At 43.7% G+C, this 20,763-nt stretch overlaps 1 protein-coding gene across 1 annotated transcript in view; it reads right to left on the reverse strand.

Moving 5' to 3' along the window:
- The window catches only part of MED14 (mediator complex subunit 14), a 74,698-nt gene that overhangs the window by 35,950 nt on the left and 17,985 nt on the right, over positions 1–20,763 (reverse strand). The window contains exons 11-20 of the mRNA XM_089544083.1: positions 20,007–20,095; positions 19,131–19,269; positions 17,055–17,169; positions 15,971–16,096; positions 12,677–12,755; positions 9,155–9,314; positions 8,237–8,603; positions 4,631–4,662; positions 3,346–3,471; positions 1,827–1,903 (exon numbers count right to left, since the gene is read on the reverse strand). Coding sequence (XP_089400209.1) covers positions 1,827–1,903; positions 3,346–3,471; positions 4,631–4,662; positions 8,237–8,603; positions 9,155–9,314; positions 12,677–12,755; positions 15,971–16,096; positions 17,055–17,169; positions 19,131–19,269; positions 20,007–20,095 — 1,310 coding nt within the window. The remainder of the gene's footprint in view (positions 1–1,826; positions 1,904–3,345; positions 3,472–4,630; positions 4,663–8,236; positions 8,604–9,154; positions 9,315–12,676; positions 12,756–15,970; positions 16,097–17,054; positions 17,170–19,130; positions 19,270–20,006; positions 20,096–20,763) is intronic.

Raw genomic sequence — 20,763 nt, forward strand, 5'->3', positions numbered from 1 at the left:
AGTCGCAAACTCATTAGAAATCATTTGCTTTGCTTCAAAACTATTTGAACAAAATAACTACTGCTTTGTATTCGCTTCGAACTGAAAACTCGCTACAGTAGAACCCCGCTGTTACGTTCCTCACTGCTGCGTTTTCCTGGCTGTTACGTCGTTTTCTTCGTGTCCCGGCATAGCTTCCATAGGATTCAATGTATTGGGAACCCCGCTGTTACGTCGTAGCCGAGGAAAGGATCCCGCATGATACGTCGCAACCGGCTCCCCGAACCCGCCCGGGCAATGCGCCCCAACCGCCATTTTCATTTTTGACGAGTCTTGGCCAGGCTTGGCTACGGAACTGGCTGCAAGAAGCCGCACGCGAGTTGGAGAGGCCACCACTAGATGGCTATCCGCCTCGCGAACGCCAAACTTTTAAACCACGATGCCGCGATCTTTATCGTGCTTTGATGGCGTGATTGAGTCGCGTAAGCGGAAGGCGCTTCCCCTTGAGGAAAAGCTGGACGTACCAAACACAGTCGACAGGCAGCCAGGGCGGCCTACGCAGAGCAGCGCGGCGAGCAGCCTACGAACATTTCAGTGCTTGACGCTGTGCACAACGTCGCTTCAGCGTGGACTGCAGTGAGCGTGTCAACTGCACAGCACTGCTGTGCGCGGTGTGGCCTTCGCATGGAAGTGGAAACTGCCATGGAAGATGAAGAGTAGTAAGCAGCCTCTCGTGATCAAGAGCTAACTGAGGCTGTGCACTGCGCTGGGTGCCATGGGAATCGCATGAGGCGACAACGTCGCCGTGGATGCTGCCGCCGTGACGTCGGAATGTCAAAGCATTGCCAAGATTGTTGCGAACTCGGTTGTGAGTGAAGCCGCTGACTGCGATGACGATGACTACGAGCCGCATGATTCCTGGGAGTTGGCAACTCCGATTTTTGGAGAAACCGTCGCGGCTCTGGACCTCCTCCGCAGGTATGTGCGTCGCACCGCAAAGCGACGCTGACAGCAATGCGGCCTTCCACGCTATTGAGAAACGCGTTGTTCTTTCCAGCGAGCGAAAGAAACTGCAATCTACCATTCTCGATTTTTTAAAGTCCTAAGGTCACTTTGCGGAAATAAATTGTTTCAATTCAAAGCTGCACTGTTTTCGTTAATTTTTGGTGCTTTCCTCACTGTTGCGTTTTCCTGGCTGTTACGTTTTTTTTTTTCCCGCTCCGGTGAAAAACGTATGAACGGGGTTCTACTGTATTTGCGCATGCCTAGCAATTTCACAGTGCAAAGGCAAAAAATGTGAATTTCTTGCGAATGCTTCTGATGGCTCTCTCCTCCACATTCCACACTGTCAGGCCACTTTCCAAACATGGCTTCCCATAAATAAGAACAAAAAATGACGGTGACAAAGATATGCTCCTGTTTACAGTCCGTGCTAAAAGCAATTAAAACTCTGAACGTTTGTGCACCTGGTTTTCTCAGCACCATCTTACTGTACCAAACTGAGTCGCGAATATCTGCACTCTCCAGGACCACTCCAGCACCATGAGTAGCTTGTATGAATGTGAATAAGTCTGCACAGTGCAGACAAGGCAGAAAAGTAATGTTACCTACACTCGGGGCTTTGGTTTTGATTTCAATTACATTTTGCATGCTCCAGCAGCTGCAAAAAATTTTTAATTCTTTTGCAAGTTAAAAGAAAGGTGTTCCCCCGACAGCAAGAAGGTCATACTGTTAGCCTTTTCCAAAGCATATGCAAAAAATCTGGTGTGAGTTAATTCACAGCATGAAGTAAATGCGGTTAGCTATAGCCAGACAGAATGTGGTACAGCCATGTGTTCAGCACTCACTGTACAATCTTGACCAAGAAGTTCGTCCCATTGGCTTCAATCTGCATGCCCTGGTGACAGATATTTCTCTTGTTCAGCTGCAAACAGAAAACAACAAGCAAGACCAGATATCAGGCATCATGTGGATACCGTTGTTCCATCACCAAGGACCACCTGTCATTAAAGCTCAAACTGTACGGGGTTTAACTTCCCGAAGCAACACATGGGCCATAGTAGAGGGCTCTGGGTTAGTTTACGCTTTGGGATTCTTAACATGCACTGACATCGCACAGCGCACAGATGTTTTTGCATTTGAACCCGTGATCTTGGGATCAGCAGACAAATACCGAAACCACTGAGCCACCGTACCAAGTTGTTAAGCTGCCTCCCAAAATGCTTTTCACCCTGAATGGGCTGCAGCATAGCAAGCACAGCCAATGACTGCATATGGAGTGCACTGTCTGGAAGTTAGGCTGCATATAAGTTAAAATGGGCCTAAGTACTCATTGATAATACACAGCAAACAGACAAGTAACCACATAAGCAGGGGGCAGCCTCAATGCCAGGTGCACCCAGTGCAGCGCCTGTGCTTCTTTTGTCCTTCACCAGCACCCTGTTTTGGCCATGAAACACCAGCATAACTGTGAAGCAACCAAGTACCTTCATGCAAAGCATCACCATCAGTAAGGGTGACCCTGCAGTGCAGTAAATGGGCAAAACAAAACAACAATGGCATTTATACAGACTGTTTCAATGAAGCCTGCCACTAGTAATAAAAGAGAAAGGTTTGCTGAGGTACAGTGGACTAGAAGTTAATTCAAATTCGCTAACTTTGAACTGATGGCTTATTAAAACTGAAGGTTTGTTCAAGCTGACACTCTGGTCCTGCTGACATCAGGTGCATTGAAAAGGCTCCCATTAATTCAGGCTCCACGTAATGCGAACAAATTTTCAGTCCCCTCCACGTTTTAATAATTGGGAATCAACTGTATTGTTGGCTTTTGGAGGAATAGTAACGCCGGTGGTGGTAGACATCAGAAAACACATGAATCTTCTTCTATCTAGTATGCTAACAGTTAGATGCTCGGTTGTAATTGGAAACTTGTAGCAGACTGTAGTATAGTAGAATAGCCACATCATTTTTTGAAATTTGAAAAATGCAATTCTGTTTGTTGCTGAGGCACAATCAATTTTGGCCCAACTGGCACACCAAATCCGAACTGTATCACTATTGAGCATGTGCGGCCACATCTGCAAGCAAATGTCGCTCGGGGGCACGCGTCATTTGGCCCATGCTGTGGGGGTCTGGGGCAAAAGGCGGCAGCCCGGAAGAGACCAAAAAAAAAAAGGCGACGTGATCATGCACCATCGAGTAAGGTTCGAGTGGACCACTGTGGCAGCTTCTACACATTGTGTTCATGACTTCACTATGCTCAGCCTAGGCGCCAAGCATAACAGGAGCAGATAAACAAAAAGCGTAATTTAGATTCATTGTATCACTGTGGCAAAACAGACTAAAGACAACTGCCAACCTACTCACCTCCACAGCAAGGGTACCGAAGGGAATGCGGTCATCACAGAAGGCCACCACGTGAGCCAGCTCACTGATGAAGTAGCCAGAGTAGCGAGGCTGCTTGGCCAGTGTCTCACTCGAGGCTGACACAAGCTGTGCCCCGGAAAAAGACAGGAAACAGTGACATAACACGATTCCGGAAATTAGCAACAGCTACGTTAAGGAAGAAAACAAGGGTGCTATGAACTGCTTAAATAACACTTTAAAGCAATTTTAAAATATCTCGCATGCAGAAATTCCCCCCTCTGTCTCCTATCAATGCCAGTGTGCAACGACTATCATTCATCATGTAGAAAGTGCGAGGCACTTCCTCAAGTCAATGCAAGATTACGTGATAGAAATCAGTGGCCAGGGCAAATTGTTATCAAGATATAGGATGAGCCAAAAAAATGGCTCTTCTTCTGCAGCCTTCTGCTGTCTTTTCAGAGAGAAGCAATATGAGCAAAATGTTCCAAGTCACAGTGGTAAAGCCCCGTAACTCGCTGGCCCCAACACAGCTTTAAGTTGGAGCCGGTTCCTCATCTCTAAATGGATGCTGCAACCACAACTACTGCTCGCCTTTCCAGCCATAAAGAAAGCATCCGGAATTTCTAAAGTGTGCATCCTTTTTACACACAAGGCACCAAGTGAGATACATGTGAGCCGGATGGTTAACACTGCATAGCACAACCCTCTAAGCCAGGGGTTCTTTCAAAAGGTGCTAAGAAACCCCATACGTCCTGGCTTCCATCTCTTCCAGCCCAACACACAAGCAAAAAGGACATGCAGTCACACGGCACTAAAAGAAATGGCCACATTTAATTAACAGTGACCGACTGCGCGATGCAACAGTCTGCAGTGAGCACTTACAGAGTGATTACTCATGCATTAAAGTAGGTAAAAGGAAACATGGGTTTCTGGCATGCATGGATTTAGTTCTCAAGGAACCCCACAAAGCATTCCAGGGAACCATGGGCTTCCAACCAACCCTGGGGTTCCACAGAACATAGATTGAGAATTTCTGGCCTACACACTTGCTGAAATTTCGAGAACCACTGCTCTAAATTCTCACGGACACAATTAAATGAATAAACAAAAAGGCAAGCCCAATTAATGACATAGTGAAAATGTGTGTATAACAAAAAGACACAGTGCTGCCATAACAAGTCACAGAAAGGAAAGTTCTTGAATGCTCAATGCAATTAAGAAAAATAATTGGGGAGGGGCATTAGGTTATTCCACATTTCTTTCTGAAAAATAAAGCATATCTCACCTTCCTCTTTCCACCAGCAGAGAGCAAGGACACTGAAAAACAGAACAATGCATTGGCTTTTGTGCACTAAAACATCACAGAAAACAGAAATTCACAGCCAGAAATATTTCAGTAACTTAAGAATCAATACATTTTTACATACCGCAGCTACGAGGAATGTTACAATCAGTGGCCTTAGGTTTATTTCAACCAGCTGCAGTACTTTAACTCTTTCGTCACCAAGAAAACAGTGACCGTTTCTGAAAGATGTGAGACAAATTTTTTCCTGCAAAATGTGTGAGGTGTGAAAAACCTAAACTGCAGAAAAATGATGGCAGCAGAATGTGCTTTCTGAAGACATTTATTTCAACACAAATACTTAGTGCAAACACTGCAAAAAAAAAAATTGCTGAACAAAAAAAAGTTGAGAAAGAAACTTCACTGACGATAATACAGTTGAGCCTCGTTATAACTTAGTTGAATGGGCCTGGCCATTACTTTGTTATAGCCGTAACTTTGTTATAGCCCGCACTGGCCAAGCTTCCAAGGGGAATCATCATTCCTTCGTAATATCCATTAATTCATCACAATCCATTTCATTTTAACGAGGTTCACCTATCTTTTTCATAAAAAATATTTAAAAAATTCTACACTGCACAAAATGCTTTAAATTTGTTTATAAACTAAGCAATAAAAGTTAGAAATTATAACTCAAAAACCTCTTGAGGTAAAAAAATTTTTTTGTGACTACGTGAAAAAAAGGTGTTTTCAATGTGTCCTTGACGTAAATTTTTTCTCTGCGAGCAAAACATCTGCAGTCTAATATGATGCATCAAAATATAACCTCATAAATGAGGTTTTCAACAAAATAAACTAAGAAGAAAGAAGTCAATAAGCTGCCGAAACAAAAAATAATATATCCGCTACAATATTTATGATGATCAGCTAACATGAAAATTAAAAAACAAGGTAAGCAAACGCTTCTGAAAACTGGGAATGTTTGTTTTTGCAAGAGCCTATTTGCACAAAAATGTTCAAGAGCTTTTTGGAATAGAAAAAAAAAATTAATGCGCTTGATCCGTATGCCACAAGACAAAACAGTTCCGTGATTGATGTGAAACACAAGGAGGCATCGCATGTATGCATTTCTTTCCTCTCACGTTCGTGCTGGACACCTGAGGGTGGTGGAGCTGGAGTGGCATGAACTGGCGCAGCGTACTCAATTTCTAAGAACTGTTGAATCAGTTCCATTCCAAAACGTAGCTGATCATAATCAGAACGACAAGAAAGTTCTGGTGTCCCCGGGTGCTGCAATCAGTGCTCCAGGAATGGATCAGAATGTAGAAATTTACAGCCACAATGTCGATGCAGTGAAAAAAAAAAAAAAAAAGTTTTTCCACCAGCAGACACATTCTTCGAGAACACTGTACGACTCCATCAGGCGATCTGACTTGTCCATGCCAAGCGTCCCAGCGTTGTAGTCGTGCACAAGGTCCAGTTTCTTGATCACGAATTCTTGCCACTTTCCTTCCTTTTTTCTCTCCGCTTGGTGGGCATGTCTGTTCGCGGTGTGAACTGTGCTTACGAATATTGACTACGAGACGATCCTTCCATGGAAGGTACAAAACCCCCTTGTCTAACAGCTAGCAAACAGCTCCTCTCTCAGCCTGTCTCTTCCATGCGATACTTTTAAGTTCCGTAGGGAATCCATGTCGATCTTTCCTCATCATGCCGCAAGCCAGTGTCTTTCGTTCTAGGAGGTGCTGAAGCAAAAATGTTGGCATATCGAAATTATCCATGTGATAATGTAACCTTGGTCGAGGTACTTGCTACAGAGCTTGGAAAAATATCAAAGGCTAAACCACTGGCATTCAGTATTTCACGCTTTCCAGTGTACATTATGAACTGAACAGTGTACCCTCTTTTTGGATCCGCCATAACCACACTTTGTATTTTGTATTTTCATTTTGTAATTTTATCTTTCATGTATCGCCAAATTCCAGATCGAGCCTTTGAATTGACCATTCTTTTGTCCACTGAAACATCACGGTAAGGCTGAATAAAATTTTCAGAGCGATCGTTGATATGCCATAGAAGCCATGAAACTTCGTCAAGCTTTTCAGCAGCTGCACTGTTGAGTCCTGGATCCAAAACCTGGAGCTTGACCTGGAGTGCTAAGAAACGTTGTCTGGACATGAATATTGAAGGCAGGAGACCGGCAAGTAAGGTGCTTGTGCTCCGGTACATGTTTGGATGTGGTACTTCCAAGACCCCCATGCAAAGAAACAAGGCAATGAACTTCATCATCTCCAGCAGTGTCACCCCTCTCCAGGACCCATCCTTCTCACTGTACCTTTGGATTGGCCATGATATGCATCAGTGCATATTTGTTTGTATTCAGGCAGATGGTCGTTATAGCATCCACTATGAAAAACAGTTGGAAGATGTCCACAGCTTCTGCGAACCGCTCTGGACTGCTATTGAGCGTCAAACCTAGGTCGATGCCTGGATTTCTGCCGGGCCAGAACTCTATTCTTCTTTGGGCTTGAGGAAGTAAATCGTGCACATATGGTGTGAATACACTACAGGCAACAGAAACATCATTCATGGCATCAGCGCTAGGCGTGAACTGACTCAAGGACAAACAGATATGAAACGGAAGAGGCAACTTTCGGGCGGACAACTGCCAACCTTCCGAGCTGCGTTTACATGATTTCATGGTTGGAATTGAAATCCAACATTGCATCATGATCATCAGAGTCACTGCTACTTGAACAATTAAAAAAATCTGATGTGGATGCAGCAGAATCATGCGTAGCAGAATTTTTCTGAGCTTGCGCTATCCCCAAGGTTGACGACACTTTGTGCATACTATGCCAGAACATCAACTTCGCATGCATTTCAAAAACTGCCTCCTTGAAGGCAAAATGCCGAAGACACAACAAATGAAAATATAGTGCCTCAACAACCCCCTAGATGATGACCAAGTCTGCAGCGAAACCAGCAGAACTGCTTCAAATCTATCGAACACTGGTGACAGATGCATAGTGGTGTGGTGACAAAAGAGTTAAAATGTACCGATATTTAGCGCATAAGTATTTTGTCCCAATCAAATTTTGTCTGTTGCAACTGGGATCAGACTCAAACTCACACTCAGCAGTACAACAGCAAAGCCACTAAGGTACTACGAGGGGTAAATCAGCAATTTATGTCATTTGTTTTAACCTGCAAATTAAGTCAAAGTTCATGGCCAATACGATATTTCCACACTTAATTTTTCCACAAGAAAGTAGCAGTTGAAATTTATTTTTAAAAAAAAATGGCCTACAGACTTAATGCTTTTTATAGGGGCTACCAAAAGACACAAATAGCTGCAAACATGAATATCCGCTGGCAAAACTTTGTTGATTGAACCTTTCAGAGAAAAATTTTTGCATCCAGGGCACTTTGTTCCAGGTGTAAATAATGTACTGTGTCATTCGCACACTTAGAATCAGGTTGCATATATCAATTCAAGGCTGCGTGCAAAGACAGCGACAAAAAATTTTTTTTCACTGATGCTGTGTTTCACAAATTTTTGACTGTGGTGTACCCCAGTATGTCCAGAAGTGATAGAATGGGCCTCACTATCAATCTTGGTGCAGGGTCCGTGCACGATGGTGAATGTGTCCAGTTGTAGAAAGTTGCCTGCCCTCAGAAATGCCTTGGGCAGTTCCGTCTCCAGTGCTGAGCCCTCTTCAGAGCCCCTGCCCCCAGCTGTGGGCAGCGTGGTGGCAGAGGTGGCGGGAGTCGAGCCGCCCCCGGACTGGCTCAGGGGTGTCGAGGCTCCTGACGGCGTTGCAGCTCCTCCGCCCCCACTGCTGGCTGAAGATGGCGCTCCACCACTGACCACATTCGCATCTTCATCTGGCAAAGCCTGTGGCTGCACCGTCATCAGGTAGTAGGTCTGCACAATCTCCAGCGGGTCTCCGGGGCTCTCCTTCAAGTCCACCACCTGTTTGTGCACAAGAAGGCAGGCTGCAGTTCAAACAGTGTGGCATGGACTGCCTGATGGACTTCTTTTATTCCCACTCAAAAATTAATCCTAGCAGTCTTTCCCTGCTCTTCATCAGTCCACAGCAAAGAGCCACAGGACAGGCACCCAACCAAACCTAACCTAACAAACTCATCACCTGTGGCCTTGACACAATTTCTGCGGGACGATGACAACCCTCAACATAGTCAACATGCCACCCATAAGGTCCTATGGTACTACACTACTATAGTATAGTACTATAGTAGTATAGTACTATAGTAGTATAGTACTATAGTACTGCGGTGGTACATATTCAAATAATCTTCTGGACTGCGGCACCACCACAAACCACAGCAGTAAGAGCAAACCTGGCTGTGTTTTAATTTCAACATCACCTTCAAGCACTGCACGAAGCAAGCGTGAAAATTCACACGCAGTTCTGACTCTTATACACCACAGTTCCAGCACTCAATTTGTCATCGAAGTCTAAGCCAAACGGTGGATCTCACACTTTGTGCTCGGACACCTACCACGTAGTAGTTTTGATGCTTGCACAGTTTGACGTAGAGGGTGTGTGGACCCAGCTGGCTGGCAGGGTGGCCCCGAGGGACAACCAGAGGAAGTGAAGGGCTTGTCAGAACAGGCAGGTGCTGCAGAGTCTTCTCACAACGCTTCACGGTCATCCAAAATCTGCCACGTGCAAATGGAGACACACAAAATATAACTAAGGTCAGGAACATGAAACACCACATATCCTGGTGTACAGCTGCTTACAGAAACATTCTTCACGACCTTATGTTTGCACTTTCTAGTTTTATCATTCATAAAGTCTCATTTGCCTAAAACTATGACTGATCACACTGTAAGCAGGAACGCGGCTTTCAAATAGCAAAAAATGGCAAAAAAATCAGTTTTTTGAAGATCATTGTACCCGCTCGTATGCCTCGTTTTCTAAGCTGTCCCGAATTTTTGGCGAAATACATTGAGAAGTACGCTAAAAAAAAGCGTTTCGTGAAACATGGTGGCACTGCATATCAGAAAAAAAAAAACTTTAAAAAAAATGAAGTTTTTCTTCGTTCCAGTTTTCTGACAAGATTGATCCCCTTGTGAAGCAGATTTCTTATGACTGTTCGGTCTATTTTAGCCACATTTGTTTTGTTGCGCTCACAGAGCTCCACTATTCGCAATGACAATCTTGATTTTCCATTTCAATGGATTGTAGATTATTGGCATGGCATCTTGTTTACATTTTAGACATGTCTATGCCAACTGCTTTTGAAAAATGAAAACAAAACAATTTGCGCAGTAGAAAAAACTAATGTCATCATGCATAGCATGCATTGAGAAATGCAATGAATATAGAACCAGTCTTCTCCCACATTTTGTCGAGTCTGCAGGCTTCCCACAAGGTTTGGGAGAAAAAATTTGTAGAAATAATAATTCTTCCGATATAATGCTAAAATTTTGTGTACTTAAGTTTGAAAACATTACTAACATGCTAAAATATCTTTCATCAACATCCACAAAAAAAAAAGAAAATTGATATTGCAAGCAACACCCCCCTTAAATTCATTTTGATTTATCTTTACCAAGTCAGTGCAGTAACTACCACCACCGTTACTGTTAAGCAAGCAGAAAAATGCAGGCGTCAAGATAAAATATAACTGGAAGACAATAATGTCTTCCAATTACATCTAGGGGTGTGCGAATATTCGAAATTTTAGAATATAATTCGAATATTACATTTTTAGTATTTGTATTCGATTCGAAGTTCAAGTATTCACGTTGTTTCGAATATTCGACACGACGCGAATACAGTTGAATCCCGCCACAACGAAATCGGCGGGGCGTACGAAAAATTTCGCTGTCGCGGAATTTCGTTGTCGAGAAATTACAGACGAGTCAGCTGATCCCGGGCTGGCGTTGCATATGTCTCCTCGCCCAACGCCGCCTCTACTCCTCCTCTTCTCTTCTCGCCCAACGCCGCCTCTCCTCCTCCTCTTCTCTTCTCGCCCAAAGCCGCCTCTCCTCCTCCTCTTCTCTTCTCGCCCAACGCCGCCTCTCCTCCTCTTCTCCGTTCCTTCTTTCACCACCTCCTCTACTTGCCTCCTCCCCCACATCGTTTCGAGAGCCGTCGGGCCTCATCGCATCTGCACCGCTGCGTGCTACCACGGCGCTCTCGCGGGCTTGCTGCCGCCGGCCTGGCGTTGCATAAGTCAATGCTCACGCGCGCTCCAACGAAACGTCTTGATACTGCTACTCGGGGTTCAACAGACCCCTGCGATGACAAAACGCCGGCTGTAAGCCGCCCTAGGCTAATATCGCAGTTGGCTGCGTCACCTTCTTGTGTTGAGCTGAAGTGCCCGACGCAAGTGCCTTGCCGATGTTTTCTTTGCTCTTCAGTATCGTTGATAACGAACTCGGCGCGATGCCAAAATCTGCGGCAATAATCGACTTCTTCTTCCCGCTTTCTGCTTCGGCGATAATACGCGCTTTTTCTTCTAGCGAAAGAAATTTCCGTTTCTTCGCTGGCGGCGACATCCTAGGAATTCAGCAGAGCAGAGACGCGACGAGGCCACGCTAAACGGTGCACACACAAAGGAAGAAATGGTGAAGCGGAGTGGGCTTCTTCCTGCACTCTCGCGTTTTCCTTTTTTTTTTCTCCGACAGGACACGAAGCTCCGCCCACCGATGGCTCCGCCCACCGGTCCACACAGACTGCCTGAAACGCGCTCGGTGCCTAGCAGACGACGCGGCCACGGAGGACGCGGCCGAAGACGCTAGCAGATGGAGTGCGCTGGCGCATTTTACACGCGCTTTCGAGGAGCCCCTCTTCGCTTGGAGGCCGCGAACGTTTACCAGCCAACACCGCTAGCAAGTGATCATGACGCGTTTTCGTGCTTGACAGGAAACCGCGAGCACCATGACAGCGAGCTACATCAATCGAAGAAGCCCAGCAATGAGCCAATGAGCGGGGCGTGACGTCACTTCAAAAATCACGTGGGCATCTGGAGAAAAAAAAAAAAGCACACGAGGGTGTGCGCGAGGAGGATGTGCGATTGAGTGCGCATACCCTCCCCCCCCCCCCCCCCCCCCCCAACAGTCTGCGATGCAAAAAAATTAACGGCGGGAACGGGAAAGTCGCTCTTCAGCACTCAACTTCTGAAGAAAGACAAGACGAAGGGGCCACTCACCCGCGAAAATTCGCAAAAAAAATTCGTAGAAGCGAACAAGTGCTCGCAAAGTACTTCGTTTTTGAGGAAATTTTAATACATTAAGTCCTATGGGGGTTTCACGGGGAATGCAAATTACTTCGTTGTGGCGAAAATTTCGTTGAAGCGGCGTTCGTTGTACCGGGATTCAACTGTATTCGTATCTAGCCGAATATTCTATTGCGAGCACCGGCGTTCATTTCGGTCCGCAAGTCCTATCGACAGAGACATAACAACATGGCGGCGCCCAAAGCAATGCGTAACGTTGGGCCATGCAGTAGCTGACTGCACTGGTGAGCTTCTCTGTGGCTATACCTGCGAAGCTGGTATAGTCAGAGCTGTGCACGAAATACCTCGCAATACGAGCCAGTTCAGTGCCAATTGAGAGGGCATTTTCTGTGGCTGGAGAAGCCGTTTCAGCTAGAAGAGAACTACTTCTGCCTGACCATGTGGAGCAGCCGGTTTTCCTTCACGACAACCTTTTATGTTCACCCCAGCAACGCGCTTTTGTGCTTACGGCAAGCTAGCCTTGATCAATGCTGTGTACTAGCCATCTTCTCTGATATTTCCACTCTTCTAAAAATAATGTTAGAGACTTTGATACTTTTTGTGCAGCCACACACACCTTTTGTGCTCATTTCATCACTGATAGTTGAACTGTGATGTTCTTGGGAGCTCAAATAGTTTTGTTGTGGTTAAATGCGTCTGTCCTTGATTATTCGATATTCGATTCGATATTCGGAGCCAAGTATTCATATTCGATTCGTATTCGAAGAATTTGATATTCACACACCCCTACATCTTCAAGCTGACGCTCAAGTAAGCCGTACTGTTCCTTACTTGAGATCAATGAGCAGGCTGTCCAGCTTGCTGGTATCTTTGTTGAGTGCCTCTTGAATTTCCCCAACCATGGGTGGGTCTAGTTTGGCAGAAATAAAAAGTCCACGTTAAAAAAGAACGAGAGTACATAGAAAACAAGTGACCAGCTGCAGTGTATAACAAAACAACTGATTCAATGTACTGTTCAGAGTACTATTACTTCGAAAAGCAATGAAATGAGGCTTTAGACTCTAGGGGTTGTGAGTGCGATGTACTAACAAAGAGAAATGAAACACAAAAAGGCCAGTAAGAATTGCGGCCAAGGCATGTTTTGGCTGTCATGAAGAACTGCCACCGATGGTCCCAACACGAGACACACAATGCTGACAGTACTAGGAGTACTTAATCTACATCAATAAACCAAAGCCTTCAGTTGCCTTGTACTGGACTTTTGGTGTTTCATTTTAAGGTGGCAGTACGTCCACCAACAGATGCCAAACAAATGGAAATCACGAACTTGCAGGAACTTTCTCGTATTAGGGTCATTCCAAGCCAAACGCACAAGATTTCACACTCAACTCTTGCTGATTTCTTCCAGAAAATTCCTGGCTTTTCATCGCACCGTCAAAAGTAATTTCCCTCCATATTTTGACGAAAAAAAACTTCCGGTCATGTGACACCCCTCAATTTTCCAGGTGAGTAAAAACCTAGGTTTTGCAAATAAACCAACAAAAAATGTTTTTTTTTTTCTGGACCGGAAATTTTCCGTCAACAATGTATCACATTAGCCTAGTATCCGCTCAAAACTAACTGCAAGCAAAAAAACTGCTGAATGTATTTTTAGTTCTTTATTTTAGCTCAAAAAGTATCATTTTTTACAATTTTTTCACAAAACGAATGAGACATCTATGAGCAGTATAAAACACTTTGTTCGCTGTCTGGGACATAAACTATTTACAAAAAATGTTTGAACTCGAATGGGAAAGAACAAAGCAATGAAAAAAGTTCAAAAGTTGCAAAAAACTAATTTTACGTGTATTTAGCCTTAAATTTCATATGGCTCATTACATAGCTAATTTGATTGTAATTACGCACAGCGATTTTTATGACAGCAACTCCCGTTTCAGGCGAGAAAAGCTTGAATGCCATTACTGTCATCCCACAATGAGAATGCAGTGCAGATGGCATGCTCTCGCCAGTTCCTAAGAGGAGGCACACACTGGCCATTTTGCACTCAGTTTTTCAAGGGACCCCTGACAGCTGCAGAAACAACTGCTTCCTTCTTAATTAGGTGAGGATTCAAGTTTGATGACAGCATACTCTCTCCCGCTTGTCCAGCAGGGTTGTGTAACACGATCAAATGCAGTTGCCATGTTTGCACATCAAAACAAAAAAAAAAATATGGTCGCGTTTTTTTCGGCCTACATAACTCACGGCTCAGAGTTTACTTTCCGGGGAGGCTCTTCTCACGGTAACTGCACTGCAGCAGCTACTTAGCACACAGTACAGTCCATGGGCTTTCTTGGGTGTGGGCCAGAGGAAAAATAAAAATGGGTTGAATAACCATTGCTAACGACATGTTGATTTAACCGTAATCAGGCGATTAAACATGGTGCAGCAAAGAGCAGAAGAGGTGTTGGAGCTGTTTGGGCACACTGCGAGGTAGCCCTGATGCAGCCCTCTGATAGTGATGATGATGATGAATTTTTATGGTGCAAGGGCGTCTGTGGCCGAAGAGCGCCATGGCACAAGTTTGTTTCCTTTACTGAAGGTGGGGTCAACGACCCATTTCCCAAGATATTCACCCTAAAGAAGCCAAGCACTAGGCAGGGGAAAGCTTGTACCCACTGTTTCACCACTGGGTACCTGGCGGCACCGGGGATCGAACCCCGCGCCTCCTGCACACGAGGCGGATGCTCAGACCACTAGACCACCGCTGCGGTAGCCCTCTCATAGTAGGGGCAAGTGGACTGTTGTACGTTGTGAACTATGACCACTGAGGAAGATTTATTCACATGCTTTAAAAGTACCCGCATCAACCAGCCATTCTGCACTTCCGCACAGCCGCTGACTAGTATGTTTTCAGAAAGTGGATTTTTTTATTTACTATTCCACGAAAAACACACACAAAAAAATTAATAATTTATCGCCTCATGATGTTCAGTGCATAATCTTTTTCATATTTACTCAGCTGACTTTAGTATGTAACTACGGCTGAACCTGTAGCATAGAGCAAATTTTGTAACAACACCTTTACAAGAACAACACGCCTCAGTACCTGACTGAGCTGGATGCTTCACTAGTGCTGCAAAAGTCTTTTTCAGTACTTGGGATCGGGACTGCATTCCATCTGTTCTATTGAGCGAACAACTACTGTTACATATTTCGGGAGTCTGGCAATATCTGTCAGCTCCGGGCAAGAGGTGGGAGGGAAAAGATAAGGCAGAGTGGAGCGGTATACATACTCGCCAAATGTCCTAGTCACTCGAGAATTTTGAGAAGTGCTACCGCCATGTTGTGCAGTACAGGGACATCACGAGACAGCAATCAACGGTGGTGATAGCGTTCAACTGTTAAAATTTTTTCTCGCCTATAACAAAAATTGTTCAGATAAAGATTGCTAAGTGTGATAAGTCACATTAGTTATGTAACCAGCCGCATTTTTTATTTTTACTTGGACCACCTCGGCATGGAATTTAAGGCTGAATACGCAGCAAATCGCATTTTTTTGCAACTATGGAATATTTTTTAAATTAAGTTATTCTGTTCTATTCGAGCTAAAAAATTTCTTCCGATCAGTACATGTCACAGATAGTCAACCAAGAGTTTCATATTGCCCACAAAGGTCACTTATCTTTCGTGAAAAAATTGTCAAAATGGCACATTTTGGGCTAAAATAAAGGCCTCGAAATACATAAAGCACTTTCTGTTGGTAGTCTATTCTTGACTGATACTAAAGTACAATGCTTCGAAATTGTTCAGCAAAAAATGTACAGCCCAGAAAAAAAGCAGTAATTCTCAGTAAATTTTCTAATGAGACCTATAGTTTTAAAATCATTTGGAAAATTTGAAGGGGTGTCACGTGACTGGAAAATTTTTTTTTCCCCAGAAATACTGGAGAAATCACTCCCAACAGTGCGATAAGAAGAGCCATAAACTTCCTGAACAAATCGTGGAGGGTCAAGCGCTAAGTGTGGTGAGTCTTCTAGTGTGAAACGACCCATTAATAAACAGAGACACACAGTTATGTCAGAGATTTGACAGCGAAAATATGCGCATGGATAAATGAATCGAGAGAGAAAAAGCAGAACGCACTGTACTGAGGCACAAAGGCCAGAAAGTATCCAGTGTGGGTGTCCACGGTGACAAGCAGGTGCTCGGACTGCATGCAAGGCTGCAGAAGGGGAACCTGGAGCACAGCTGGGGAGCCCTGAATGGGACCTGTGAACAAAAAAGAAATAAATCTTGCCTTTTTCCTGCATTTTCTATGGCTCTGATGTGAATGGTAGTGCATCTTTTTCTTAACTGCAATAAATTATTTCAGTTCACTTGTTACTGTTTATTTTCGTTATTCAAAGTATCCCTGAAAGCCCTCGAAGGAGGGTATTCATGGGGAAGAGGAGGGAATAAATAAAATACACAATAAATACAAAGTACTATCAAAACAAAAACAAATACTGTAGCACCGACACAACACTGTAAAAGGAAGCGAAAGTAAAGAAGTGGGAAAAATGTGATGAGAGCGCTAGTTCAGAACAGAAAAAAAAGAACACGTATAGGTACAAACTAACAAGAAGAAAGCAAAAATAAAACAGGACCAGCAGGAAATCTTGGCACCACCAAAACGCAAAACAATAATGCAGACTGAAACTTCTTATGTTGTACGCAGCTGTTACCTAAGCATTGTTGCATGTATATACCTCACCTACTCTTCTTACACAATGCCACCCTAAGGCCAGTTGATACGCTCCACACTGCGGACATTAAAAATGTCCCATAGAGTTGCACTATATTTCTCCCGGTTAATATTGCCGCGAATCTTTGTAGTATGTTCAATCTGGATTCCAGCTTGTATTTGCGACCACCCGGAAGACTGTCATCACATACTAACCATCCCTTCACAGTTATGTCATACGTGCCAAGAGTTGATGTCTATAAGTTTTCGTTTCTGCCTAAAACAATTATAGAATAGAATAACCTTGACCAACACGTATTCAACAAAACTTGTTCATTTGAAACTTTTGTAAAAGAGCTGGAACTGTGTTGCACTGACTGACTATACCTATAACTATATATAACTATAACTATACCGTTCTCACCCTGTAACAGCCCGCAAGGGCTAACAGTATTTGGAAATAGATAAATAAATAAATAAAAGCCATTGGACACGTGTACTCACATTCCACGGAGGACCCAAGAAAGGTCTTGAGCCGATCACGGAGATCAGAGAGACGCTGCTTTGTTCGAATGTGGATCGTCTGAATGAGAAGCTTCTCCACTGACAAGAACTCCGACTGAAAGAATTGACACACAAGGAATACCTTTCGCAACAGCACATGATGATGCCTTCGCCAGGCTATTGCCACGCACTCAACAGAAAAGACAATACCCCACCCACAGTCTGAAGAGATAAAAAAGTAACTAATTCTACACTGACCAAACCTAGCTATAATAACTCTCTTTTGTCATGCCGACTCGCTTTCTTGTCAAAGCAATGCAGATAGATGTTGAAAAAACTTTCCACTCAAGAATTAGCTGTGGCAGAAAAATTTAATTTAGCAAGGCCAAACTTTAAAATCGTTACTTTCAAACTGCTTCAAAACAGCTACACCGTTACACATATCAAAACCTGAAAGAGAATCCAAACAGCAGCCCAGATGCAATCTGAACAGCAGAAAGTCCATCAAGGAATGCTGCAATTCCTCGGTAGAGATTACATGCAGCAGAACTCCACTGACGATAGAACTATTAGATAGAGCTATCAGAACTGGCAACCAACAAGATATGCTCAAAATCGGCTGCTTATCAAAAAATCTTTACATCAACACTGCTATTATACAACACAAACCTGCTTTATTTTCGCTCCTGACAGCTAACAAAATAAACCATGCAGGGAAACCATTCCCATCCCTCAGGGCAGTAAGCTTACCAAGAAAAGCTTTCATTTAGCATGGCGCTTAAAACATCACAGCAAGCTTGTGTAGAGATGCCTTGATCTACACCCTTGACGCTCCAAGGCTAACCTTCCACAAGCCAATTTTTCAGCTCAGTGAGCCTTTATGGCAGCAAAATTTTGTTCAGTGTCATCATCACATCAGCTAAATTCACGACATTAAGCAAGCTAAAACAAGAGATGATGCTAATGGCTACAGAAATGCACTATACAGTCTTGCATCTCATGAAGATTAGAGGCACACAGCTGAGCTATCAGAACCACCATAATTTACAATAAGCTATAGATACAGCAGTTAAATTAGCAACTGAACAAAAGTAAAAGTGTCATTTTACAGTTGTTGCCTTTTAGGCCAAAAACCTGGTCTACTTCACCACGAACTGAAAAATGTTCCTTCCAGAATAAAAAGCATTTAGCACACCACAGCCTCATCAGACCTAAACTAGATGGGACCCGTACACCGGACAGAATATTGAGGCACTGGAGTCAATCCAGCAGAAAGCCATAGGCTTCACCTTTTCAAGGTAATCCACTGCCGACTCTCCCTCAGTTTTAATGAAAAAAATGCCAGCCCAGCATTGCTAACAAGGACAAAAAATTCAAAGACAAAATTTCAATTTATGCTTAGAAACTGCAAGCTTTCTATGAGTCTTCAACCTTATCTTATCGCGCCTTAACACTCAACAAGCAAGACATCAATATACACAATCGCTAACTCCGTACCATGCCAACATAAACGCCTTTAAGTACTCTTTTTCATCCACACACAGCTGAGGAATGGAACGAGCTGCTTTCTGACACAATTATGACCATTGACGCTACTGATAAAAAGACTTTTTGCCTATACTAGTCATGTTCTACCTTTTTGCAAATTTTCTCATAACTGTTGAACATGTCCCATTGCAATTAAGTTGTTACTCATGTTCTGTGCTGTCCCTGTGATGTATTCATACTTTGCCATATTAATATTCTTTTTGCTCATCCTGCCAGGGCCCATGGTGAGGGCCTGCAGTATTTGGTAAGTAAACAAAAATAAATAAATAAAACAACGCCAGGCTGTTATGATGACATGTGATCCACTTCAGTTCTCAGTAAGGCAGACCGTTTCATGAGCCTGTGGCAATTCACACCGGCGGACATTCACACGAGTGAAATTGTGATTTTTAATGCAATAGCATTACATCATTTTTTACACAATGACACCAGCGCCTTAATTATACCTACACTCCGTCTTAAGAGCTGCTAAAAGAACAAGCCGTTCAGCTTTTTCCTACACTACACAGGCAACAAGCTCAAAGGCACCTTTATAGCCTGGTCAGCCCAGACAGCATCCTTGTGTGGCAGTGTCGGGTTATGTGCCACCCGCAGAGGCTTCCCAGGGTCCACTGGATCCACATGGATGTTCAGCTGGTATGCATGCCTCTCTTTGGACATCTGGTCCCTGAAAGCAGAGCCACAGCATTTAAAAATTCACTAGGGATGCCAATTCAGCCCCACCGCAGGGCAGGGATGTTTATCTCAAAAGAGCCACACATAGCTGAAATGACCAAGTGGCAATGCATACTGAGAAGCAGAGAAAAAATAGAAATACGATAATGAACAAAACTCCAAGGTACAGACGCGCTTGCATCTGATGCCTTTCTTTCTTTTTCTTTTTCTTTTTTTGTGTAGCGCACGTCAAGATCAAATAGACAGTGCCGATTGCTCAGTACGGCTGAAGTGTGGGCCACTGCTGCCATAAACAAACTCTGGAAGCATTTGCTTTTTGCCATTTGCTTGAATTCTTGTTTTGCAAACATTCGAAAGATAGGCCACAAACACAGGGCTCAAAAAAAAAACTGAATTAAGGGGAATGAAACAACAGAGTACAGTATGCCTTTTGGAAATTCTCTATAGTTAAGCACTTGAAAAAACCTAGTACAAAGAAGAAAAGATACAGTTACTCATTTTAATCCAAAATAATGTTAGGTACTTCCTTACACATATACTTTCAACATTTGCATGAGCCACGTGGTACTATGCCAAGCTAACACTGCACAACTGCCGCATGTAGCAATTTTTAAACAAGCAACTAAAGTTAGAAACAACCATAGCCTGTAAAAAAAAAAATAATCACAGCAAGCTAGCCGATACAAAGCAGAAGCAAAATTTAAACAAGAGGGCAAGGGTGAAACTTACCTCCAGTATTGCACCACCAGATTCTGTCCGGCCCTGTACTCTTCAACCCGAACAAAATCACCCAGTCGTTCCCGACACAGCCGCACCAACTGATGGAAAAAGCAGGGGGAATGGAGAGGTGCCCAATGTAATTCGTTTAAACAAATGATTCCTCCTTGAAGCCAAGACTATGCATGCTTTCGAACAAACATCGACGCCCACAATGTGTGAACACTCAAAAACTCGGGAAAGTAATACTATGAAGAATCAGTGATGCTGGTTTATTGGTGTTTAACATCCCAAAGCGACTCAGGCTATGAGGGACGCCTTAGTGAAGGTCTCTGGAAATTTTGACCACCTGGGGTTCTTTAACGTGCACTGACATCGCACAGTACACGGGCCTCTAGAATTTCGCCCCCATCGAAATTCAGTCGCCGCGGCTGGGATCGAACCCACGTCTTTCAGATCAGCAGTCGAGCGCCGTAACCACTGAGCCACTGCGGCGGGTCAAGAATCAGTGATGCAACCAGTAAGCAAGTGTGTAGGCATAAAGCGTAGGGGTGTGCGAAAATAGGACTTTTTTCGAATCAAATCAAATACGAATAGTGTAGCTTCACTACCAAATCCAACACGAATAGTTTACCAAAAAACCAAATCGAACATGAATCAAATTGCGAAAGAACAGATTCGAATATGAATTTAATATATCGTATTTACTCACTTCTAACACACACCTTTGTTCCAGAAAAAAATTGGCTGACTTGGGCGTAGAATCAAG

The sequence above is a fragment of the Amblyomma mixtum genome, chromosome 5 (assembly GCF_055824585.1).
Source record: "Amblyomma mixtum isolate Tamu chromosome 5, ASM5582458v1, whole genome shotgun sequence".
Lineage (NCBI taxonomy): Eukaryota > Metazoa > Arthropoda > Arachnida > Ixodida > Ixodidae > Amblyomma > Amblyomma mixtum.